General features: G+C 36.1%; 1 protein-coding gene across 4 annotated transcripts in view; it reads right to left on the bottom strand.

Moving 5' to 3' along the window:
- Positions 1-27,089, bottom strand: part of elovl7a (ELOVL fatty acid elongase 7a) — a 40,043-nt gene extending 12,954 nt beyond the window's left edge. Inside the window, exons 1-2 of one of the 4 annotated variants that reach the window (XM_039758719.1) lie at positions 26,994-27,070; positions 20,487-20,559 (exon numbers count right to left, since the gene is read on the bottom strand). Coding sequence is in view for 1 of the 4 variants with exons in the window: in XM_039758718.1 (XP_039614652.1) it covers positions 26,994-27,060 (67 nt within the window). In the remaining 3 variants the exon portion in view is untranslated. Of the gene's footprint in view, positions 1-8,811; positions 8,880-20,486; positions 20,560-26,846; positions 26,918-26,993 lie in introns of those variants that run through there. The other 3 variants (XM_039758720.1, XM_039758718.1, XM_039758721.1) reach the window with 3 other exon arrangements.
- Positions 27,090-27,376: the final 287 nt, after the last annotated feature.

The following is a 27,376-nucleotide window of genomic DNA, read 5'->3' as shown; positions in this document are numbered from 1 at the left end:
TATCCTGCTGGAAGTAGCCATCAGAGGATGGGTACATGGTGGTCATGAAGGGATGGACATGGTCAGAAACAATGCTCAGGTAGCCCATGGCATTTAAACGATGCCCAATTGGCACTAAGGGGCCTAAAGTGTGCCAAGAAAACATCCCCCACACCATTACACCACCACCACCAGCCTGCACAGTGGTAACAAGGCATGATGGATCCATGTTCTCATTCTGTTTACGCCAAATTCTGACTCTACCATTTGAATGTCTCAACAGAAATCGAGACTCATCAGACCAGGCAACATTTTTCCAGTCTTCAACTGTCCAATTTTGGTGAGCTCGTGCAAATTGTTGCCTCTTTTTCCTATTTGTAGTGGAGATGAGTGGTACCCGGTGGGGTCTTCTGCTGTTGTAGCCCATCCGCCTCAAGGTTGTGCGTGTTGTGGCTTCACAAATGCTTTGCTGCATACCTCGGTTGTAACGAGTGGTTATTTCAGTCAAAGTTGATTTTCTATCAGCTTAAATCAGTCGGCCCATTCTCCTCTGACATCTAGCATCAACAAGGCATTTTCGCCCATAGGACTGCCGCATACTGGATGTTTTTCCCTTTTCACATCATTCTTTGTAAACCCTAGAAATGGTTGTGCATGAAAATCCCAGTAACTGAGCAGATTGTGAAATACTCAGACCGACCCGTCTGGCACCAACAACCATGTCACGCTTAAAATTGATTAAATCACCTTTCTTTCCCATTCTGACATTCAGTTTGGAGTTCAGGAGATTGTCTTGATCAGGACCACACCCCTAAATGCATTGAAGTAACCAAAATTGGACAGTTGAAGACTGGAAAAATGTTGCCTGGTCTGAGGAGTCTCGATTTCTGTTGAGACATTCAAATGGTAGAGTCAGAATTTGGCATAAACAGAATGAGAACATGGATCCATCATGCCTTGTTACCACTGTACAGGCTGGTGGTGGTGGTGTAATGGTGTGGGGGATGTTTTCTTGGCACACTTTAGGCCCCTTAGTGCCAATTGGGCATCGTTTAAATGCCACGGGCTACCTGAGCATTGTTTCTGACCATGTCCATCCCTTCATGACCACCACGTACCCATCCTCTGATGGCTACTTCCAGCAGGATAATGCACCATGTCACAAAGCTCGAATCATTTCAAATTGGTTTCTTGAACATGACAATGAGTTCACTGTACTAAAATGGCCCCCACATTCACCAGATCTCAGCCAAGTAGAGTATTTTTGGAATGTGTTGGAACGGGAGCTTCGTGCCCTGGATGTGCATCTCACAAATCTCCATCAACTGCAAGATGGTATCCTATTAATATGGGCCAACATTTCTAAAGAATGCTTTCAGCACCTTGTTGAATCAATGCCACGTAGAATTAAGGCAGTTCTGAAGGCGAAAGGGGGTCAAACACCGTATTAGTATGGTGTTCCTAATAATCCTTTAGGTGAATGTATTTGTGTAGTTTGATGCAGAATGTTAAAAACAGCAGAGTTCAGCCAATGCCGTCACAAAAAACAAGGCCCGCTCATGCTTACTTATTGGTTTGGTGACGTCACAATCGAGGTGCTATGTTTACAAACAGTGCCAGCTGAACTTTCCGTCTAAGATCATCGTTGAAGTTGTAAAGAAATTTAATGACGTTTTAGTTTTTGATATAAAGTTATTGCAGTCGTAAAGGTTATAAGTTCAGATGTCTGTGGTGCAGTGCAAGGTAATATTTTGATGTGTTTTATTTTAATGGTGAACAACTGCACCGTGTGCCAGGTAACATCAATAATGTTGCAAATGGAGGTTAGGGCATGTAATGTCGAGAGTAGGCTTAAGAAAGGAATGTTTAGCTACAGTTGTGTAAAAATGTATATGAACAGTAAGCTGCAGGCATGGTGTTATTTATTGTTGCAAATATGTGAATTTAACTAGAATGGGAATTGAGTTGCAAACCACGAGAGGGACGACTGACTAATGAAACAATGGTAGCACTGAAACACACAGTATTAACATTTATTGACTTAATTCCATATTTGCTTGAAAATTTTAACTTGAACTATGTTTTGACGGGAAAATTCCAAACTGACTGTTTGGAAGCTCGCTTTGGTAAATATCGTTAATTATCTGGTACAAACTATCACATCTCCATACAAGAGATTCAGGAGTCTGAAAAAAAATTTAAACTAATTAATTTATTGCATGTTGTGTCTGTTTCTAAAGGTCAAGTGTCATTATTAGACTTCATTTCCCAATGTACTGAAACAACTGATAGTTCAAATGATGACAATGTTGAGGTTCTTAATTCAGATTTGGTTACTATTATCTCTAAATGTGATGATTTAATGTTAACTGAGGCACAGTCAAAATCACTTATATTTGTTGCTGGTTATGTAGGGTTTAAAATGGTTACATGCGCAGTTCAGTGTGACATGTGCAGAAATGAACTAGTCATGGATAAGTCATTGCATTTATAATTTTCACAGGAATGTGTTACACAAATGTTTTTGATTTTTCCAGTCAATTGTTACTAATGCTGAATATGTCAAATTTTTTATAGTTAAAAAATCAAAAATCTGCATTAATCTCACTGTTTAACGAACGCCTGAACAGATGTGGACTGCAAGTTGGTAATTGTGTTTGTGGGAAAAGTATCTGTGACTTACTGAAGTTGTCCATGTCTACAGTGGCCAACATCTGTTTAAATAATTATTGCAAGCGCGCTGCAGATAAACGTGGTACTTTTAAGGAAAAAGCTAACCCCAAACGTAAACTGGCTACATTGAAAAAAAAGATGTAACCAATAAGCCAATTCTTTTGATATAACGTTCTGCTTTTGTACAGATTAATATCAGCACATTTTGTTAATTTTGCTTATTTTATGATGGTATGAAAAAAATCATCGTTTATCATTAGTCATTCCAAAATAATGGCTGTTTGTATTTTATCTGGTGTTGCTTGTTATTTTTTAGATTTAACTGCATTAACAAAGTGTTAAATGTAGCTTTTCTTGTGATTATTAACGGGTAAATCTGCATTAGTTTTCACATTACTTCTGTTTAATCCAGGAATATGTGATTTCCTGAGATGCATGTAAATATTCATTTTTCATATGGTGCCAACCACTGGTCTCTGTGATTTTCTAGTTTTTTTTTTATTACTTTATCATAGTCACTTTCATATATGAACATTCAGTATTGCATTGTTTTATTCAATACAGTATTCAGTGTTACTCTTAGGTTAATCTCATGTTTAAGGCATTAATTGCATTAATGTTGAGTTGCTGATATCTATATAATAGTCACTGTTAAGTATGTCAAATATGTGATTTAAACGTTATGTGTGATGTTTTATATAAAAATAAATAAAATACATAACGCAACTGACTTGCCTTTGTTATTTCACGCATTGCATTAATTAATTTTACACAGGAATAATTTATTTACACGCGTACAACGCGACAGGTTCTCTATATGCGTCTGTTGTTGCTGTAGCACCTCGATTGTGATGTCACCACAGGCATGAGCGGGCCTTGTTTTTTGAGACGGCATTGGTTCAGCTGATATTTCTATATCTATCACACTTCCATGAGTAGAATATTTGCAGGAAGGAAAGGTGATGGAAAACATGTTGCACTAGATTACTTGGGAAAATAAATTCTGTTTTAACCAGTGTGTTTTAGTTATTTAGTTTTAGGTGAATCTCCACTTCCAATCTCAAGTTTAGTGTCTAATCATCATTTTAAATGCAGTTTACATGTAGTTGGAAGGTTCTGTTTAATTGCTATTCATGCTTTTGAGTGCCAGAATGGACATAGCTAAAGCTCAGTAAATTGAGCAACTAGGAAAATTCATTAACATAACATAAAATTATTACCCACTATGATATTCTTCCTGGTTGAGAACAACTGGGCACTTTGTTTGATGAATGGTGCCCTAATTTACATTATACTCAGCAGCAGTAGGCTGCAAAAGGTGGAGCACTAAACTGGTCTCTTTGGTTTAGTGACAGATTAGCCCATTGGCCTGGAAGTTTTTGAGGGGACTGAACATAAACCCTGGAATGTTTAGAAGCTGTGGCTTAAAGGAGTCTGGTAACTAGAAGTCATGTGAACTTGCAATTGGGTGACATAGTGCTAGAAGTGCTTAGATGGTGAAAGGCCAGCTGTTGTAAGAAAATCGAGTTGTTGATCAAGATGGGAAGTGCATAATGTACCCTACAGGAAAAGGGTAATTGGGTGTAAGGTTGTTTATTCTCTTTTGTTTCTATCAATGTTAGTTCCCATGTGTTTATCCTACCTTGTTTGTGTAACTGATTAATAAAAACTACTGTTCTTTTAGATATTTCTGAGCTTTTGGTTGTTATATGTGTGGTGTAATGCCTCAGCACATTCTAGAAAAACAACATTTTTAGTCAGAAGTTATGTACACTTTCCTTGAAGTATACGTGGAAAAAAATCAGGGAATGTTCTTTTATGGCTATTGTACAGGTAGTTACCCAGCTTTATTAAAATCAAGTGCAGTAAAATTCTGTTTTTACAGTGATGCACAATAAAATTTGTACTTAGCTGCGTTGCATTTCTTCTCAACTTTATTTTAAATCATGTTGTAACTAATTCCCTGGTGATCTTAACTGTTTGTAGATGGAGATATAATGAAGTGAGCTGAAATTTCTGAAACTTTCAATCTTACATAGAATCCTTTGTATATTATGAAACGAGACTTCCTTAAATGATAAATAAATCTACAAATTAAGAACAAAGAAACAAATGTAAAACAGTATTATTTTCCACGAGACTAAATAAATTATCAGTATATTCATTTACAAGTCATAATGGAAACTATTTACATAACATACATCTGCTGATCATGTTGAACTTAACTCTACTTGCTTTGATTTTAATAGGCTTTGTTTAGTGTTTTGTTTACAGCTGAATAGTCTTTATAATCAGAAGCCTTTGTCCTGGTTATATCTTGTTTCTTACAAGCTGGAAGCTAGGAGTCCACTGTTATCATTACTATTTTAGAATTATTTTTTGCCTTTATCCAAGTCAGTGTACAAGATCAGGATACATTACAGTTAATTATAATAGTAATAATAACAATTTTTTACATTTATATAGCAATTTTCGTACTACTCAAAGTGCTCAGGGAGGACCCATGAAGCAAACCCACAATCTCCTTACTATAAGGCAGCAGCTTTAGCACTGCCCACCTGTTTCATACACCCTTATAACTGGAGCAAGGAGGAGTTAAGCAAGTTGCAAATGTTCACATAGTAAAGTGAAGGTGAAGAATGACTCAGAAACCTTCTGGTTTAAATACTGTAGCCTAAGCCAAAATACCACACTGGCTGCACTATTTGAATTATCTTGTATTTCCAAACATAAATGGATATTGCAGATGGAAAATCTTACACCAAGATAGAACAAGATGCATCCTCGAGTAAGTGGCCATTAGAAATGCAAAAATAGGGTATACAAAACTAACAAAACTTCCATAAGACATTTCACATCTTACTTGTTTTGTGTTACAGTTAAAAATAATAACAGTTAAACATTCACAAGAGCACTTCAAAAAATCTGTAAAAAAAACCAAGTTAAATTACATTACTAAAAATTTAGGGTTATTTGCAAAATAATAAATCCGAACATACAACCAACAAGGGTAAGAGCTGACTCAGCAATGAAGCAAAACTGAAATCAAGACATGAAAACCAGTACTAAAAATACATTTCATTGGTGGTACTTTATCATTACTAATAAAAACATAATCTTAAGTATGAATACAAAAATTTACTAACAATGCTAAATTCAAGACATTTTATTGTATCTATTCTCCAAAAAACTTAAAAACATTGCACATAAAGAGAAAATTCTGCAAAACATGTTAATTTCTGACATTGTTTCCCACTCTTTGTTATTTTGCCTAAATGTAAACTCTTTCTAATTATAATATACCAGCTAATTGTGGAGTCGTCATATAAGTGCTCATGGATGACTTCATGGATTTGATAAAACAGGCAGCTAGGTGCACACTGTAGTGTCTAGTGCACCGCAAGAGGAAGGAATGACACAGATGTACCAAATGATTGGCATGGAGAATGAGTTACAGAAGTTGCCAGTGAGTTAAGGAGAACATGGATCTTGCAATTTTGCCGATTTAGCTGCAGATGGGACATGGAAGAGGCTTGAGGAAAAGCAAATAAAACAACCGCAAAATTCCACTATGTCATGTTCTTCATTCTGGTGCCTTTGACAGCATATACAGAACTGCAAATGAAATGCCACAGAGCAGTTTTTCTCAACCTTCTGGTGTCGGGACCCGCTTTTTCCCATGCAAGTGTCTTCCTGACCCATCAAGGGCCTTGGTAAATCGAACGTGATTTCTGTTAATTGTCACAATTACGCATTTAGGGTGGTCCACCTTGGTGAACTAAGTGCAATCATCAGAGCAGGAGGGACTTAGTATGATCACTTAAGCAGCAACCCACCGTGCTCCACTGATGACCCACTATTGTTAAAAACAAAAGCAACTCAGGACCCACCAACTGCAGGCCATGACCAAAAAACGGATCATCACTTGGTGGTTCCAAAACACTACCACAAAGCATCATTACCTTCAGAGTCCAGTAAAGGTGTAAACAATGTTATAATGTTTATTTTTTTATAATTAAAACAACACAAAGATAAGTTTTCAGTTGGCTAATTCGAGATTCATAGAAAAGTGTTCACGTAAACACACTGTTCAGCTGGACATCATCCGAATGATTTCGCTCACTCCTTTTAAAATCTTATAGCGTATCAATGAACTTCTTTGATACATCTACTAATACAAGTTCTTACTCCGATCGAGGTCACAGAAAGACAGAAGCTATGCAAGTAGCACAGGGCACACGTCAGAAACTAAACCTGGAAGGCATGCCAATACACAACACGCATGATCAGACTATTTGCTTCACATAAACAGAGTAAATATAAAGGTGCCAACCCTTCTAATGTGTACTTGCTTAAGATGTAGCAAAAATCTCAGAGGCCTGGGGATATTATGTAAACAGCATAGAACATGACCAGAGTTAGATAGGAACCCTGGTATCAGGGAACTGCATTAACCATTGCATTGTTCAATAAAACACTTAACATTCTTAAAATGCTACTAAAAACTTGAATGATTTACTATTTTTTTTTTGGCTTTATTATACTTGTTTTTATGATTAAAATGTTAAAATTATGTACCATGGAGTATAACAGACAAATAAAATTATTACTGCACCCTATGTCTACAATTCATCTTCAAATTTTTAAATATAAAAATTTAAATGTACATATTCAATAATAAATGAAGACGTTAAAAGTTATTTTTTTTTAAGTACTTACTTTGGTTACCTATTTTAAAATAATCCAGTTTTTCAATATACTTGCTAAGATATTTAGCATAGCTTCTGTATTTCTTTCTAAATACAAAAGGTAGTCACTAAAAAAGCAGGTTTTAAACTGGTTTTAAAACTTGAAAGACCAGTCAGCATTATGCAGATATGAGAAGAACTCAAACAGTTGAAACTGAAATAGAATGCAAAAAATGGTTAAAATGTCTTGATTAAATTGTTGGTTTGTTTCAAACCTTTTTCTTTTTTTTTCTCTCTGTAAAATTCGAGGTATGTGTATGGAGTGTTATTTGATTTAAAAAAAATTCAATAAAATTAAATATAAAAAAGTCCAAATTTGTTCTCTGATTAAATACATTAGTATTGATAGATAGATAGATAGATAGATAGATAGATAGACAGATAGACAGCTAGATAGATAGATAGATAGATAGATAGATAGATAGATAGATAGATAGATAGATAGATAGATAGATAGATAGATAGATAGATAGATACTTTATTAATCCCAAGGGGAAATTCACATAATCCAGCAGCAGTATACTGGTACAAAGAAACAATATTAAATTAAATAGTAATAAAAATGAAAAGAATTAAAATAAAATTAATGTTCGCATTTACTCCCCCGGGTGGAATTGAAGAGTCGCATAGTGTGGGGGAGGAACGATCTCCTCAGTCTGTCAGTGGAACAGGACAGTGACAAAAGTCTGTCACTGAAGCTACTCCTCTGCCTGGAGATGATCCTGTTAAGTGGATGCAGTGGATTCTTCATGATTGACAGGAGTTTGCTTAGTGCCCGTCGCTCTGCCACAGATGTTAAACTGTCCAACTTTAATCCTACAATGGAGCCTGCCTTCTTAACAAGTTTGTCCAGGCGTGAGGCGTCTTTCATCTGTATTGTATTGTATTAGTTAAAACACTGTAATAACTACTACAGTATATGGTCAGGTTTATAAAACTACACCATGGCTGTTGTACAACCGTATCAACAAAATTAAATTGGCTGTTCTAATTTTTTTTATAAGCTTAATAACAATTAATCTTAAATACTAAGAATAAACTTTAATTACTGATGAGACAGAAGAGTACATTATAACAAATAAATTCTACTCTCCCTCAGCCACTTCTTAAAATGTGTTTTAAGGGTTCTTAAAGTAATATTAGTGATACTGTGATTCTTGAACGTTTACAATTAAATTACACGCTCAAATGCCACTAAACACAGATAATGAATTTTAAAGTAACCACATTTTATGTCCTCTCTAAGCAAATCCATAAATTACTGCCTACTACTGTCCTCATAATAAAATATAAATAATGAAATTGGTTAGGGACAGAAATTAATAAAGAATATAGATGAAAAATATCTGAACCAAATCAAAAGCTTTAACAGAATCGGAAGTAAAAAAAAAATCAATATATAAATACATACCTTTAAATATTGTTTTACTTTAATGATGTGGGCACACACTCAGTGCACTCCTGTTCTATGATGTCTGGCAACTAGTTGTTTCAAACAAAAATCTCTAGCAACAAATAGCAGGCAGCAACCATATCAAGATATATAATGTCTGGCAGGAGGAGTGGGCAGAAAAAGTAGTCACTCCTGTTCCACAAGCACTGTTGTCACAGATTACATACTTGTAGGTAAAAGGGTTCTTGATAAATTCCTCCGCATTTGAGGTTACGCACACAATAGTGTAGTTTTTACCATTTTTTTAATACCTAACAATCTCCACACCTGGATAACACATCATGCTTCAAGTTAAGAATAATTCAGATTCACAATGAATCTTAAAATTGTATTACATTATTGTATATAAAAAGAAATGTATATATACCTCTTTCATGTGTAAAAGAAATACTCTCAGCTGGAGTTTGCATCATTGTGCTGTAATCTTTATATTTCATCAAAAACACAGTATGTTTCCTGTTACTTAGTCATTACTGTTGAGTTGATGACATTATTTTAAAAAAAATTCTACGCATCTATTAAAGTTTCCTTACATTGAATATTGCAATTATGTCACTGCAGAAAGGCCGAAAAAGCAAATCTATTGATAAATATAATCTGAACAGAAGTGCAATGAGAAAACCAAAAGTTGTCTTTTAGCATGAAAGAACACTAGAGCTTGAAGATGTCATTACATTTTGTGAATTTTGAAACGCTTTCCACAAATTGAAAAAGAAAATTCTAAAATGTCTCTCAAAAACAAAATTTGTTGACATAAAAGGCTAATTACCGGTAGTAACTTCTACACAAAACAACCAGTAGTAGTTAGAACAAAAAAGTACCATAATCCAGCAAAAAAAAAAAAAGAAAAAGTACTATTCTAAACGTTCTTGGAAATTAGTAGGAAATGAGCTTCTGACTGACAGGTTTCAGAAGACAAATAACAAGGATATGTAGCATGAGATAAAAGCCTGCCGAGTACAATTTCCAGTAAGTATGTACATTAACCAAAAATTATATGAAGATCAAATATTATATATTATAGCTGTTGGTTGAAGAGCATGCACCCACCCCATGACAAACCACCTGGATTGGAACCCCAATGCAGCGGGTGACACCTCAGCACCACACTGAGGTTTTTGATAGTGCCTGGAGTGCCAATCCTGACACCAACCCCCAAGTTTTTCCTGTAAACAGGAGGACCTGCTTGCAGCGCTGGATGCAGATTAACGGCATTCACAGGACTAAGCCATTGCAGGTTAACAGCCTTGCTCAAGGGCCCAATGGAGTACAGTAACTTCTGGCGTTTACAGGATTCACATCGGCCTCACAGCCACCACTCCACCCTATTATATGGTATATAAATAGAAAAATATAACACAGCTTTTGATTAGATATTGTGGCACATGAAAAGGTCAGGTGAGAAAAATAAGGGGAAGATCACAATAAAAAGCACAAAAAGAAAACCAAAACCACCAGCACTGAAAGAAATGGGGAAAGCTGATGCCTTTAACCTGCTTTTATGCTGAACACTGGATGCAATTTTGAGCATAACTAGTACATACATTTTTACAAATTCTTTAATTCAGTTCAGGCTCACAGCAGCACTGGGAACAATTATTGTGCCAAGTCATTCAACAGCCCACTAACAAACACACCCATAATCACACTCTCACGCAGAGCTAATCTGGAATCATAAGTTAACTTGACCTACATGTGTTTGTAGATGTGTTAGGGAAATGCAAACACAAATGTGAGGGGACATGTAGGCTCCACATGGACAATCACCAGGGATGTGATTTGTACATAGGCACTAGTTCTTTAAAGTAACAGTGCTACCCACTATGCATAAATGTAAATATGCTTATGAGTCTTTCTAATAGAATTGTATAGGTTTTTAAACACAGATTACAATGTATGTCAACAGTTATGAAGCCTAATGGAATTTGATCAAATACATAAACAACAACACAGCTTCCCATCCTGTATATTAAAAAGTGAACAGCTAGGATGAGCTTTGGTGTGATTCGAAATACCTAACTATTAGAAAAAAAAAGAACTGTACAGCTTCATGTTGCCATTGATTACATGTTTCATCAGTGTAACTGCAGGTTTCGATTTTATGCTGTTGATGTCCACCTTTATTGCAAACTGTCACTTCTGCATCACCGTAAAAGAAAAAAAAGGGCAGATATTCTTAGGATCTCTCTCTCTCACTAGTCGGAGGGCTATGTCTCCCTACCCACTCCTGGGTTTTCAACCATGTAAGACCTTAGAGGAGCACTGCAAGCTTGTACCAAGGGTATAACTTACATACAAGTCTTACCACTTCACTGATTGACCCACTACTTCCACAATAGCAACTTTCCTGGCACATACTGTATATAAACCCGCTCTGTCACTCATTGCCTGGAGTTGCCATCGAAATGAAATCTGCTCTTTAGCATGCTGCTAGGATTAAGTCAGTCAGTCATTATCCAACCAGATATATCCTAACATACAGTAGGGTCATGGGAGGGTTAAGTACTTCTTGTTAAAAAAGCCCTTCTTCACAATGCATGCTAAGATTTCTGGTAACAATTACTTGGAATACAACTCCTAGGTGAAAATCGCACAAGAAAGCCTGACTTTTCCTATTTTAGACCAGAGGTGGACAAAGTCAGTCCTGGAGGGCCGCAGTGGCTGTAGGCTTTTGTTCGAACCCAGCTGCTTAATTATTGATTTAATTAAACCAAATAGTGCATGATAAATACACACAGGTGTAAATGGAAACAAGCTAAATTGAGGACTGCTGGTTTCTTTTGTCATTTGAATCTTATAGCTAATAAGGAGCAATTAAAAACCAAGAATACAGCTGTTTAAGTCTAAAATAAGCAATAAAGGTTCAAAATCTTAACGAGTAACAAAATAAAAATGAAGCAGAAGTGTTACTTGAGCAATAAGGGTTTCTTATTAAGCGATTGGTTTGGATCAAAAATCTGCAGCCACTGCGGCCCTCCAGGAACGACTTTGCCCACCCCTGTTTTAGATTGAGGTTTCCTGACACATACATACCTACACTTTAGTTGTGACACTTATACCTACTGTATTGATACAGACTTCACTGTGCTGCTTATAAGCTTCATCAGCATGTGAATTTTGCTGCTGTAAATTAATCAACTTCATTTTCTAGGCTCTTTTTAAAATGTATCTTGTACAAATTATCTTGTACTGCCAATGTAGCTTGTCATTGTAAATTGTATTTATATGTGCTTGTAACAAGATTCACCATGAAAAACACTACAGAAAACCATGTTTTAAAATATAATATTATACAGTTTCCAGTGTGCATTCATCTGGGAGATTACACATCAATAATATAAAAGGATATCACCATCTTCACAGTAGTCTTATCCTTTAATGGGAAAAAGTCCCAATTTCCTCACATACAGACCCTGTGTGGCACTTGTTGGCCAAGGACTTTATAGCATCTTGCCAAAGCTTCTTGGCCATGCTGTCTTTCCCTTTCTAAACAGAGGTTAAGGCACACTTACCAACTGAAGGAAAATGTCTACAAGTGTAACGAGGGACAGTTTCAATCTTAACAGGCAGTGCTATTTGATTTCATTGCAGTCAAGGGAGGAAAAAACAAAACACTGGCTAGAAAATATAAAATATACTGTTAATGTCTAAGAGTATTCCTCTGCAATATGTAAATATTTCAGTGAAAGAGGCATCTCTACCAAGAACAGCTTCAGAACCATTATTCCGCTGCATGGCTGAGGTAGCTAGCCATTGTAAGCACTGCTGAAAGAAAGTATTGTATATATTATTAATTCATGCACTAATGTTCTAATCGTATTCTCCAGTTCAGGAGAATGGGTTTTTATAGATAGATTAATAAAATTCAACACGGCTTTAAAAATATCTAAGGTTCATGTGCTGGTCCAGATTGCTTTTGCATTTTATATCATGTTCTTTTGTCCTTTCTCTGTCTTTAAATAATAAATCTGTCAAAACAGAAGCCAGTAATGTATGAAGCACAGAAAAAAAAAAAAAACACCGCTTAGCTGTTTTTCTTTTTTACTTATTTGAATTTTTTTTTTTTTTTTGGAGATCACTTATAACTGAATTGTATAAAACTACTAAAGTTCTATTTTTCCTTAAAATAATCTTCACAATGCACAAGTCCAGAAAGTAAATTTAACATACTAGAAATTTGCAAGGATTTTAGATTTCTCTTTCAGCTCTTAATTCAAATGCATTCAGGTCAGGTTATCTGATAATACTGGAAAAAAATGGAAAGCTTTGCTATATGTTAATGTGTCTACTTCTATGTTTTATCTAATTCGAATATGCAAGAACAAAAAAAAAATTAAAGCAATGCTCATTCTGATCTCCAATTTGCATAATTATGTACTCAAGAATATGAAGCAAACAGGCTAAAAACCTAAGAATGTAAAATGTTTTTAAGAGACACTGTAGCTTAGTATGGTGTTAAATAACTCCATGACCTTTGTTCTCTTTTTACAAAAGTGCACCTTAAATAAAAGTGAATGAGTAAGTGGATATGCACCTGGTAACGCTTCATAAAATTCCCTTGGGCATATTCATTTGTACATAATTTAAATACATGGGCCATTGACTCTTTGTATGTTTTCCTCTCATTTGAGCAGAGTGATGGTTGTCTTTTTTGCATTAACATAATGGGACCCATGCAGCTGCACATAATAATATGTGTAATTTCTATGTACATGAGGAATAAAGCAACTATCTGTATTCTATGTGTTAAGTAACAATCATGCCAATTGTTAAATAAGCTAATTTTTACATGTGAAATCTCTCAAAGTTTGTACATTTTTAGACTTTTAAACAGCTTGTAAATAACAAAATAATTTAAAACCATAGTTGAAATATCTATTTTGTTTATTAGAATGGGAGCCTTATAAGTATTTTTATTCAACAACACCTCCAGATTTTATCTAAAAGTTGGGAAAATTTTGTGGAGACAGTTATCATTAGGTTGAAAAATCATGATACATGTTCTTTTAATCTAAATAGACACAAAATGCCAAAAGGCCAAATACAGTATATGATTCTTGTTGCCTATAATAAACACCCCAATATAAGTTATTTTTGAGGAACTGGTGAAGTGAATTAATCACATGTTTTACAAAGACAATGCATAGCTACTGATAAGTAGAGTGGCAGTAGGGATAATGGCAGGGGGTGAAGACTCAGAGAGAAAGAGAGAGAGACCTCAAGGAGAGCTAGCAAGAAAAGGTGGCAGAACAAGGTCACAGTCTGGGGAAGCCGAGACCTATTTAGGAGTAAGACCAGAAAGGAATGGCAGAGGCCAAATCCTGCCTGGCTAATGGATGGGTTGAGCTATGGTTCTCCAAAAATAAGAAAAGCAGTCAGGAGGCAGGGAAGCTACCATGTATATCTGGGCATTAAAAGACTATAAAGGTCTAAGGGGTGCATGTACACCTGGAAAGATTCAGTATTTGATCACTGCAGCCAAAATATGTAGCTTTGCCAGTTAGATGCTAATGGATAAACCATTATATAGAGTGTAAAGTTAACAGGAATCTATTTTTGTGATGAGAGACTAAGTGAAGAATAACTAAGATAAAAAGAGATAAGGGTTGAGAAGAGTGACACTAGAGATGTGGAAGGAGAGTTCACAAGTGTGTTCATTAAGAGGTGGACAAGTGGATGGTCTATATCCCACCACGAAGATATGGGTAAGAAAACTCATAGTTGCCAGGCCAAGTGTGGCAGATAAAGCACATGTTTCGAACATGCAAAGGAAAAGGGAGCAACTGATGAGAACCCTTTATTGAGTGTGGAAAAAAGCACTAAACTCACAGAGACAATAATAGGCAGACCAGAATTTTTACCCAGTCTTCAGGACCAGTGAGGTAACTGCACTAAGAACCGTGCTACCACATCTAGCCATAAAAGATGTGTACTACTAACAGATTTGATGGCTCAAAACATCTTCATTCATATTTTAGCATTCATGACTTATTGCAGTTCTGTTAACGTATGTGAAATCACCATTTTGATTCATTTAAACTATCTTAATTTAGTGAAACACCTTAGATTAGTTATACTGTAATTTACGCACAGTACACAGAAAGACCAATTTCAGGGATAATATGTAAACGTTGGAAGAATTTTGTACATATTTAAAATCTAAGTGAAATTTGCAACTTCTGCATTGCATGTATTATAAAAACATAATTAAGAACAAATAAAACTATATCTATCTACCTATTCTCTTAATGAATCAGTTTAAACCAAGTGGAATTTATTGTGTCTTGAATAATTTACTTTGCATCTTAAATGGTTTGAAAAAATATGGATTACATGAAATGCTGCTTCACGTACTTCTGCATCAAAATGTTAGTTTAAAAAAAAAAAAAACAGTAAACAAGGATATAAATATCATGAGGGGTCCCAAATGTATAATTAAAGAACTTTAAAGCATATCACATATGTGCACCAGACTACGAATACAGCGACTACTGTGAGGTAATTAATAACTCAGCTTAGCACCTGCCACATCAGAAATACATGTTGTCTGCTTCTAGCTAGATGTATAGCAAAACAGACCTTGTTAAATATATGGTCAGGGAAAGGAATCCAGAATGACTATCAAGTAAATCCAAACAGAAAAACACTATAAGAAAAAATATACAAATCCAAACATTACTTCAGGAAGGTGGCACTGTGTCATTTTGAACATTGCTGGGTTACAGCTCAAATGAAGTTTTTAGTCAGTAGCTTACTCACTCTATTGAGTTTGTCTGTACAGCTTATGATTTTTATAAAAGCACTTCAGTTGCCTTCCACATTTTCATGCTAGGTTACTTCTCAAGTATTAAGTGACATACTGTGAGCAAATCGAAGTGTGACACATCAATTGAGTGCTTTAGTGGTCTGGCCTCACATCCAAGGTTTGTTTTTTTTGCATTGTGTCTGATGCTGAGGCTTATCCTATAGACTGGATACACTAAAACATGAATCCACAAAAAGAAAAACAATGTGTAAATTGAGAAAATCCGTTAAAAAATCCAACAACATTGCAACACACACAAAATAAAAGGTGTCAAAAATCATTAAAACTCTTGCCAAAATCAAAACTTTAAGTCATGAAGCACAGATGTGATTTCCTGAAAAAATTACTTCCTTATCAGTCAATAACATCCTTTCAACCATCTACTTGCTGAACCGAGTAAATTATATTTTGAATCAAAATGAGTCAGGGCCCATCCTGACAAAGCTGCAATGTGGCACAGGATCCAATCTTGAATGCAAAATCAGTCCATGGCAGGGTATACTCAAATACACCTTACCAGACTCATCCAAACAGTATTACTCAGTTACACAATTAACTGTAAAAGATAATACTGCAAATTCATATCTCACATCTTAAATCACTTTCACCTCTTACATTTTGTCCCTGCTTTAGCATTGTTTTATTATTTATCTACTATAAATTTAAAAAACAGAAATGCATAATATTCTCAAGTTCAGAAGAGCTTTGAACACAGAACACTGGATCTCTGAAGCAGCAGCATTAATCACCCCATCAATGTATCACCAAACTTAGAGAACAATCAAATCAAATTCAACATAAATAAATAAATCTCTTCGGATTTTACATTTTATATACAAGTGTCAGATCAAATAAAACTGTATTCTCTCAGCTTTAGTTCAAGAGCAAGACTTTAATTTGATCCTGTTGGTGCCAAAATTATTATCAGATTTTCAATTTAAACAAAAAAGAAAAGCTAAAATTAAATAAATACTGATATTGTTTCTAGGGTAGATCTTTTAAAAGGGAGACTTTGAGACTATGGTCCAGCTGTCAAGTGTTTTGCGACTCACTTTATTCCAAAAGAATAATATAAAAAAAAAATAAGTCAGTACTCTTGTTAGGCAAATCTGTCTGTCTTTGATTCATTCTGCAATACACCCACTCATCCCCCTGATCTGTCAAGGAAAATGTAACAAGCCAAGTGAAGCTGACAACTGACTGAGTGGTTCAGGTACTATTTCACACTCCCAGAAATCATTCAGCAATTCCTGTACAGCTTACAAGCTCTCCTTAAAAGAAAATGCTTTCACATTGCCAATGGCAGAACTCAAATACTTCTGTGTCACATTCTGGGGAGATGCTTAAACAAAGTTGGAGTACCTGCACAGCTGGAGCAATACTCTCAAAAATGACTTTAAACTTGCATTACTGTATATGTAGTGAGCACAAATTCACAAATATTTCAGAAATACATATAGGAATTTATAAATAAATGTTACACAGGTTATCTTCATAATGATTTGATTTTTACAGCTGATCTAGATCAAGTAAAGCAAAGCTATAAAAAATGTGTAAGGGGACGCAAATAATATATTTATACCTCACTAGTTTAATAACCTCTTATATTATCATACCTATAATAATTCTTTGGTGCCATGACAACAAGTCAAGTCAAGTTGGGGAGCATGCACTGGTATAGTGCGTTGCCGCACTCACTACGTGGCGAAACAACTTGGGATCCCGATTTGCAACCCTCTATCTGCCACAGCCAGGTGTTACGTGGGAGACCCCTTGGTCTGGTCCAGCCACTCGGGTCCCAAACAATGAGGATCTTATGAGCAATGATCACCCTCTGGGAAAAGCGCCACATGGCCGTAGTGCCGTAACTGACGCTCCCTCATAATGCAGGTAATGTGCCTCATTCGGGACTCCATGAGCAACCACTCATTCAACACAAAGTCAAACCAATGGTACCCAAGGATTTTCCGGAGAGACACAGTACCAAAGGAGTTCAGTCTTTGTCTCAGGTCACTGGATAGTGTCCATGTCTTGCAACCACATAGCAAGACAGGAAGCACCAGGACTCTAAAGATTTGGAACTTCATCCTTTTGCATAGATATTGGGAGCGCCACACACACCTTTCCAGTGACCTCATGACCCCCCCATGCTCTCCCAATCCGTTTACTGACTTCACAGGAAAAGTCACCAAAGACATGAATGTCACTGACAAGGTAAGTAAACTTCTCATCAAGGTCAACACTCTCTCCACAAACAGACACACTGCACATGGCTGTGCCCAAGAGGTCATTCAAGGCCTGGATCTTGGTTTTTATCCAGTGACACTCGCAAGCACAGACACTCAGACTCCTCACTCAGTCTCGAGCACCCCGATCAGAGCCTCCATTGACTCCACGAAGATCACAGCATCGTCAGCAAAGTCAAGATCCGGGAATCTTTCTTCACCAACAGATGCCCCACAGCCACTGGACCCCACCACCTTGCCCAACACCCAGTCCGTACAAGCATTGAACAGAAGAGGAGCAAGAACACACCCCTGACGAACCCCAGAATCAATTGGGAAAAACGCAGAGGTCCTGCCTCCATTATGCACAGCACTCACAGTACCAGTGTACAGGCCAGCCATGATATCCAGCAACCCTGAGGGGATTCCGTCAACCCTCGACAAAAGGCTGCAAAGAAACTCTGCCGATATTCGCGTTTGCGCTCCATGAGAACCCTCAGTGCCAGGATGCCTTAGAAGTCTACCATCGACCACCATGACAACACAACAATCACATTTGTATAATCTGTGTGGTCTACTCATTAATGTCATATAGTAGATGCCAACTGGCTAAACCCCATTTTTGTAGAGCATCTAATGTTTTATAAGTCACTTACTAGAACAACTATGTACTGTTTATTCTGTTCCAAAACTCTCTCTTTATTTATAACCTTTTATGTTGTGTTTTCTTATATTCCAAGAACTAAATCTCTATAGAATGCTGCAAACCATGACTCTGAGCTCATACACCCACTCCAAATTTGCCTAATCAACTAAATTATGCTAATCATGAAGTAGAAAAATGAAGCATCAGTATAAAAAGCACATTTATACAATCAATTTTAGGTAATAAATTATAGCATTGCTGACGAAATTAAGTTCTGAAACACAACCACTGAGAAACGGTACATTCAATTTTACAGTAGTCATGCCGTTTGAGGAAAATATGAATGGTTTATCCCAGTTATACAACATATACAATTAATGCAGCATAAGCAAATGGCCAGCAATATTATATTCAAATGATATTGTAAATTAATATCAATCTATTGTACAACATGAAGACAACATTATTTTCCAGCTTATACTTTTCAGATTTCTTGATGGTTTCTTTTATGTTTTTGCTGCTGCATTTCCCCATGGGATTAATAAAGTTTATCTAATATAACCTTCATTATATAAATTGTTTACTTTTATTTATTTATAAATCATTTGTCAAATAAATAACACAGAAACACTGAACATAACAGAAAAACAAAGATTCAATGATATTACAAGGTAAATAAGCATTTGTTGTACACACTTGCTAATTTGTTTCTCAAAGTGAGGATGCAATATTAATACTGTCATACATACAGAAAAATTACAAAGTACTGGTATATCCAAGCCTTTTCCGAGGGTAAATATACAAGCTGTGAAGGATTACTATTCTACATTTTGACCAAGTACGTTTCTGATGGTAATGTGCCTCATCTATATAGTGATCACAAAAAGCACATTACTATGTTTTCTTTCTTGCAAAAACATTACATATTATGTTGCTTGTCTTTCTTGACAGACATCTCTGCAATACATACAGAAAATTGTAAATGACAAGTTTGAATGAAAACACTGCAAAAGCTTGAAATTCACCAACCAAAAAGCAAACAGCAATAAAATACACACATATACCCAAACAACCACCCAAGTATATAATGCAGCATCAAAGGTAAGCCTGCACATGCAGTGCTTTACTCTCCAAATAGCATGGGAGTAAAACAAATTTATACTATTCCAGCACTCATCAGTATATTGTGGATCAATTTCAAACACACTAAACAGAAATGACAAAATAATATTTGCCCTTTGAACAAGCAGATGATCCTGACAACTCAAAATGTTAGACATTTGTACATTTATAAAGATCTACAGTCTAGAAAATCAGTTTGCCCATTTTTAGTGTCTAGTTCTGTCCAGTCAAAGCAAACTTTTTCAGGCTGGAAGTAGCAATCACAGTGGGAGAAAAGAAAACTGCAGAATAATAAACAATGACACAAATTCAGAAATTTGACTTAAAAAAGGTATTCAGCTACTCATGAAACTCACTCGCATACAAGCATAAATGTGTTTTGCAATGACAGTAATGGGCTACAATATATACATGAATGTGTTTTAGTAAGCAGAATGATCAGCACGAAAATGGACAGACAATAAAACCTAGATAAAACAGCTCACATTAGGAGACTACCAATTTTTTTTGGCAATATTCGCTTGTTTGAAAGGAATAAGAATCCTAACCTTTTGAATTATTTTTTAAAGGCTTAATAAGGAATGGAATGCTCTAAAACAGTACTGTGGTATATTATGTACACAATTACTTTCATGTTTGTCATTTGCACGATGCATATTTAGTTCTATATATTGATTTGGTATAAGTAACCATTCATACTCCCATATAAAGTAACTGTGTGTTACTTTGAGAAACAAAGAGACCATCTAATGACAAACTGCTACAGAAACACAGTAGAGGCATTGATTTATTGTAAGCTTTAATTTTTACTTGAATGGATTTTTTTTTAACTTGCCTTGCACAGTAAATGGTTGGCGCTAGAATCCCTGTGTTTGTATCCTCATTGGATCAAATAACCCAAGGAAAGACTGAAAAAAATTAATAGAAAAGTTGTTTTAAATTCCACAACTTGAAAATATGTCACTCTTTATCCATTTAAATAGTTCTTTCAAAATTTTGTAAAATACAAAACTTAGATGTTACTATGAAGATTATGAGTGCTTAAAATACACTAAACTATTGCAGGAAGGCATTTTCGTGAATTAATATCTATAATAAAAAAGTGCTCTGGAATTTGGCAACAACTGGAGATTAAAAAAAGCAAAAAAAAAAAAAAAAAAGCAATCACTGTACAAAATGAAGTGAAATAACACCTGCCTTATTCTACCCTACCCTTACTATATATTTTTAAACTTTTGAGTGTATCACAGGTTCATTTTTCTTTCTCAATGTTGAGTCAATGAGTTGCTAGGATGAGCATCACGGTGCTATGATGTATCTCCCAAGTAGCCAAACTGTTGTAAAGCCTTTTAAGACAGCCAGGGAAGTAGGCCTGAATCCAACCAGCCTGCCCAGATGAGGTGCACTAGAAGGTAGTCTAGCTTCCACTAGGCTAAAATGCAATGCAAGGTCTAAGAAAACTGCACATGTAGCTCACAAGCACACAGTTCTTGAACTGTGAAATTCTGAATTTCACATAATACTCGTCTACAATACTTTATTTTTTCATATCATCATTGCAATATACAGTACGTCAGCTTGAAGCTGGAAAAAACATTGGTCCTTTAAACTCTTTCCAGTGAAAGCCATACTAGGACTGACAACCTATCACATGGTTTAACAATCACTCTCTGCACCTTTATAATTAACTTCAGTTATGTAGTTTTTAATTCATCTTTTGCATGTCTCTCTTCTGTTCAAATGATTCCAGAGCATATTATGGTCACTATATTACTAAAATTTTCCCTATCTTTTAAAATGACACAGGTGAAGGGTTAAACATTTCCATAACCATCTGGGGAACATTGTGAAGTGATGTCACAATTAAACCTCCATTCACCTCCTCCTCGTTTGAATGAGGCTCAGGTCATGCAGATTTACATAAAGAGGGGGATGTAGTTTTTTTTTTTAAAAAAAACACATACATAGAGCCCCTACACAACTTTCATGTAAATTTAGCAGGTAAATAAAGAAGATGGATGAGACTTGGACTTAAGCCAAAAATATGTAACAATTTGTAACAGACTACAATATGCAATGTACCACAGGAAGTTAAATTCATATTGAGACAATGGTCAACATACAGTAGCTGCATTTTATCCCATAAATGAATAACTTATTAATCAAAACTGTTACAGTTCAAGGAATCAACAGACAAGAACTTCTGCCAGGAGTTAGTAAGAGAAAATAAAATAAGATGTGTGCACTGAGGTCCTCTGACCAGAAGTTATTTGTTGTGCCAAGATCTAGACTTAAGCTTTATTTGCTATGTATATTATATATATATATATATATATATATATATATATATATATATATATATATATATATATATATATATATAGTGTGTGTGTGTGTGTGTGTGCATAAGGTGTATTTATGGAAGCTGTACAGCATTTTGGTTGACATCTATTGTTTTTAAATGTGCTCTACAAATAAAATTGACTTAAAATGGCAAAGAGGTGTTAGTTTTTAAATAGAATTGAAAAAAGTACTTATTAAATTCACAAAGACTGTTATTATTAGAAAGAGTTAGTACAATTAAAGCATTATTCTCCATATAGCATTTAGGCAGTGTATAAACATCAGTTACAGTGGCATGGTGTTGCAGAGCATAACACTTCCACCTCATAGTCCTATCATCCTAGATTCCTATCCCAATTAAACTCATTTTTTTCTTATACAGCACACATCGATTACATTCCATGTTAAATAAATACAAATCATCCATCCATCCATTATACAACCCGCTATATCCTAACTACAGGGTCATGGGGTTCTGCTGGAGCCAATTCCAGTTAACACAGGGCGCAAGGCAGGAACAAACCCCTGGGCAGGGCGCCAGCCCACCGCAGGGCACACACACACACAACAAGAAATATACTAGGGACAATTTAGGATCGCCAATGCACCTAACCTGTATGTCTTTGGACTGTGGGAGAAAACCGGAGCACCTGGAGGAAACCCACGCAGACATGGAGAGAACATGCAAACTCCACGCAGGGAGAACCTGAGAAGCGAACCCGGGTCTCCTAACTGCGAGGCAGCAGCGCTACCACTGTGCCACCCTAAATACAAATCAGATTACTCCAAATAAAGAGCATGCTACAACAACATAAACGAGTCAGCATTACACTTATTCCTGATTCACAACAATCTGCCATCTACATGCCCTTGTTGACATTATAATCATGTCCTGTACAAAGAACAAATTACTTTAAGACTTGGCCTTCACTTTCTAAGAAAGATGAGGAAAGTCAATCTGTTATTTTGCATCATCACTAACTTCTACTAATTCACCTATATTCTCTACTAACTTTTCTTCTTCCTCAAATTTTTATACTGCAAGAGCTCTCTTCACTCCATCTTTCTGCAATCCAGAAGAGGCTGTGTGACTTACGGAGAACTGCTCCCTTGTCTCTCGCTGGAAGTCTTCCAATACCTACTTTCTTTCTGTCTGGAAATCTTCCTGTTTTTAAATTGGACCTTTTTGGAACACTCAGCATAAGATCGACAGAGAATTTGTTATTATATGTAAAGATTTTCTGCCTTTCAATAAAGGTTTGATCCAAAAAGAAAAAAAAAAAAAACTCTTCCGATAATACACAGTGAACAGTCCAGCTGCATCAAACTCTGGTATGGAAATTGCACTGTGGCAGATTGCAAGGTCTGCTGCAGATTTTTAAAATGGCCTGTTTGTCACTTCAACCAAGCTCCCAATTATTTATAAAACAGATACCTGAAGAAATCACTTTTTGTTTCAGATGAATCAGAGTGCGAGAATGGGGGGGGTTACATCCCAACAGGACTTGACACAAGCCAGAAATGAGGCAAGATCAAGCCACCAATCCATCACAGGGCTCAGTCATGCACACATCCATACTTCTACAGTGCCAATTTGTAATTGGCTAAATATTTAAAGATTTAAAACAAATAAATAAAATATATTTAAGTGAATGGAAACTCAATTTATAAAGTTGTTTAAAATAAACTAATTTTTCAAAGTTACAGTACAGTATGTATACAGTATTTACCTTTGGTATTCTGACACCCTGTAGTTAAATATTCACAGTTTTCCAGCCTGATCATCAACCATCCTGTAAGCACTGGAAAGCTCAGAACTATAAACTGTGTCATTTTAATGAACAGAAGCTTTTGGATTAAACAGTAATATGGGGTTAACGTTTAAATGAACACTTCAAGGTCGATTATACTTAAAAAAAAAAAAAAAAAAAAGTCTGTGCTCATTGAAAAAATGTTGTATTTTGCGTTGTCTTTGACAGGGCAATGAGTTGCAAAATTGTATGCTATCGAAGAGGGTGTATAATCAAACAAGAAAAAAAAGTAAGGCACACACGCTCTCATACATGATCAAAGGTGGGGTGTCCCCCTTGAGGTTTTACACAAGTCTTATACACAAATCAGAGCAAAGAAGTGTGTGTGTTATAATGTATGTATGTGTCCCTTGGAGTTTTGCGCAAGTCACACATGTCACTCAGACAGAACAGTGGGGGGCATCTCAGGATGATCAGAAGCTGAACACTGAAGCCCCACCCAACGATGTCACTAAAAATAATGTAGATATTTTTTTCATTAATGTAACGTTTGAAGAAATACAGCAATGGGATCTCATAAATGTTGTGGAAAAGGTATTTAGCAATATTAAAACGAGTAATAAAGTGAACAATTTGGCATTGCAAAAATCTTGGTTTAATGATTGTTTTGGAACATATTTGATGGAACTTTATTCCAAAATGACTTAAAAAGTTAAGGTACAGAACAATTGTTTACATACAAAATTTTTATAATAGGCTGCGGTGGGTTGGCACCCTGCCCAGGATTGGTTCCTGCCTTGTGCCCTGTGTTGGCTGGGATTGGCTCCAGCAGACCCCCGTGACCCTATTCGGATTCAGCGGGTTGGAAAATGGATGGATGGATGGATTTTTATAATAGGTGCACGCACAGTTTAAGTGACAAACTGCCAATTTTGTGTTCTGAATTGCAATGCTTTACCAATGAAGTATACCAAATACCACTAAAACCATTAACCAAACTAAAGATGAAGCAAGTAAAAGTACCCAATTGAAAAGGAATACATTAACAGTATAGTATGCCTGCAAAACAGTTCTGATGTATTCAGGTCAAGGTTTAAGCTGATCCCATCAGCAACAATGCCAAGCAGAAACTAGCCCTAACATGAGACAACTCATGATTAGTTTACACATACAAATGAACTGTTCAACCCCACAGAGATTAGAACTGGCTGGGGAGTCAGGGGAATGAAATCCACTGACATATTGCTGCAGGTTTTCAATTGTGGAACACCCTGAACAAGGCCCTTAACCTGCAATTGATTCACCAGGGTATGACGTTAATCTGCATCCAGCACTGCGATAAGGTCCTCCAAATGACAGGGAAAAATTGGGGGTTTGGTGGCAGGATTGGCACCTCACACTGTTCCAGTGTGGTGCTGACCACTGTACTCGGGTCCCAATCCAGGAGGGCTGTTGTGTGGTGGGCACGCTCCCAACCTCCTCCTCACACCTCTCGACTCATTATTGACTTTTTGCTCAATTTATTGTATGTGAAATTTATATTTATTTATTATTTAAAATATCAACACCCACTTGAGTAATTTTTGAGTAACTGTCTATTTTCATCCTGACAACTTTCTTCCTAAATTACAGGCCATTTACTATGAGAAATGTAAATGACAAGTACCAGTTCATCATTAACATCTGTAATGGTGGATAATTCTTTAAAATTTCCGTCAGAAAGGAAAAAATGCTCTATATGTCAAAACGAAGAGACTAAAACAGACCACCACAAGACAAATATGGGTTAATTTGTATGATTAACTAAACACAAAACCATGCCTAACAATAAACAAAGTAGTTAAAAAGAGCGAAATGGTTCATTTACAAGTGTAATTTCATTTTTCATTCATAGACTGACTGCAACAAAAACCTGCAGTAATTCTACCTTTTCTGGGGCTGCTAGTATAGAATGTCCAACTGCATGCCTTTCCAAAACAGAAACAATCTGGTAGTCCCCAAGGAAATGGGAAGAGAAGAGAAGATGTAAACTGCACACAAAAGTGTAGGACATTGCCAAAATACAGTACAGCAACTGTTGCACTGCTATAATGCCAAAAATTGTATACATTGTATGGTATACATTATAATGATACATATTACTGTTATCATCAACTTCCATTTTAGGCAACAGCTAGATACTTTTAATTGATAAGCAGTCTAGAAAATGAATTGATGCACATTAACAAAAAGAAAATTTGAAGTTCATCAATTTTCACATCTGCTTATCAAAATGTCTGTTCCGGAGGATTAGGGCACGTCCATCACAAGACACAAGCAACTACACTCACTTCTAAGAAGCTCATTTACAGTTTCCAGTGACTGTCACGCACAATTTTAAGGATTTGGTGTTGTCGGCGTAAATGAAGAAAAACCCACGGTGACATGGAGAGAACTCTATGCAGACCAGCCCATGTTGGAACCACTGAAGCGTCTCAAAATTAAAACTATTCCGAAGAAAAACTGCACTGTTGTAAAACAATATGAAGGTTTACACTCACCAACTGACACATTTGCGTAATAACTGTGCTTTGAGTCATTCAAGCATACGATTCGCTAGTAATAAATGGTACAGTAAGTACAGAAAAATTGATTTTTTTGCTTACACCTGTACACTAACACTCCCTGGGCACACCCTTTTTTAAGCCGAGAGTAAACGATTGGTTTAGTAATGGTCTGGAGCCACTGAACCCCACCTTAAACGTCAATAAAGTGAACTGGAAGTTTTAATAAAAGTTCAGGAATTTTTAAATCCGCTGGCTTATTTAACACAAACTCAACAAGCTTAAATGGGGTACAAACACCACCAGTTTAGATACAGTATATTACAAAAGAAAATTGGCAACAAGAGGATATGAAGCAGATGTGGAATAAATAAATGCAAAACCATAGAAATCAGATAAAGCGGTTGACAGGTTACACTACACGGACACTAAAAAATAAGCCAGCAACACTGGAAAACATTTTTCCATATAAAGTTTGTTAGCAAAACAAACATGAGAAGGCAAAGGTGCATTGCCTTTCTCTGGCCCCAAAACTTGTTCCCAATCTGCCTCACCCACTTTTATCAAACATCCGAGGGGAACGAGAAAAGATCAAATTTGTATAAATTGCGTTCCAGACACACGGTCTATAAAAGAACAAATAGCAAAACCTCCTCGAGCTAAATAAAAAAAAGAAATCTAATTTAAAAGATGAAATACACGCACCTGTGATTCTCGTAACCGCAAAAGTAGCACCTGTTCTCTTCAATCCTTCGAAAAGTAAAGAGGGCATCAATCTCCGGCTAACTCCTCACGCCCCTCTTTGTGACGTATGAGGGCGGGCCAATGCGTAAACGAACAGCCCAAAGCCTCAGGTAGCAAATCTCAGTGCTTATTGGCTGACGCTATAGAGACGTCAAGCTGTGCGGACAGAGGCTTCAGGCGGTTACATTTCAGTTGGGCAATAAGAAAAGTTAGCACTCATTGGAAGAAAATGTTCTTACTTGTTTTCTTTTAAAGGGAGAATAGAGTGGCTAAACGTGGAAGTAGTAACTCGAGCATACCGTTTTTCTTACTTGTTTTTTTTACTTACTGCGATTTTGTAAACA

The sequence above is a fragment of the Polypterus senegalus genome, chromosome 7 (assembly GCF_016835505.1).
Source record: "Polypterus senegalus isolate Bchr_013 chromosome 7, ASM1683550v1, whole genome shotgun sequence".
Taxonomy (NCBI): domain Eukaryota; kingdom Metazoa; phylum Chordata; class Cladistia; order Polypteriformes; family Polypteridae; genus Polypterus; species Polypterus senegalus.
This window is presented reverse-complemented; position numbering and strand designations above follow the sequence as displayed.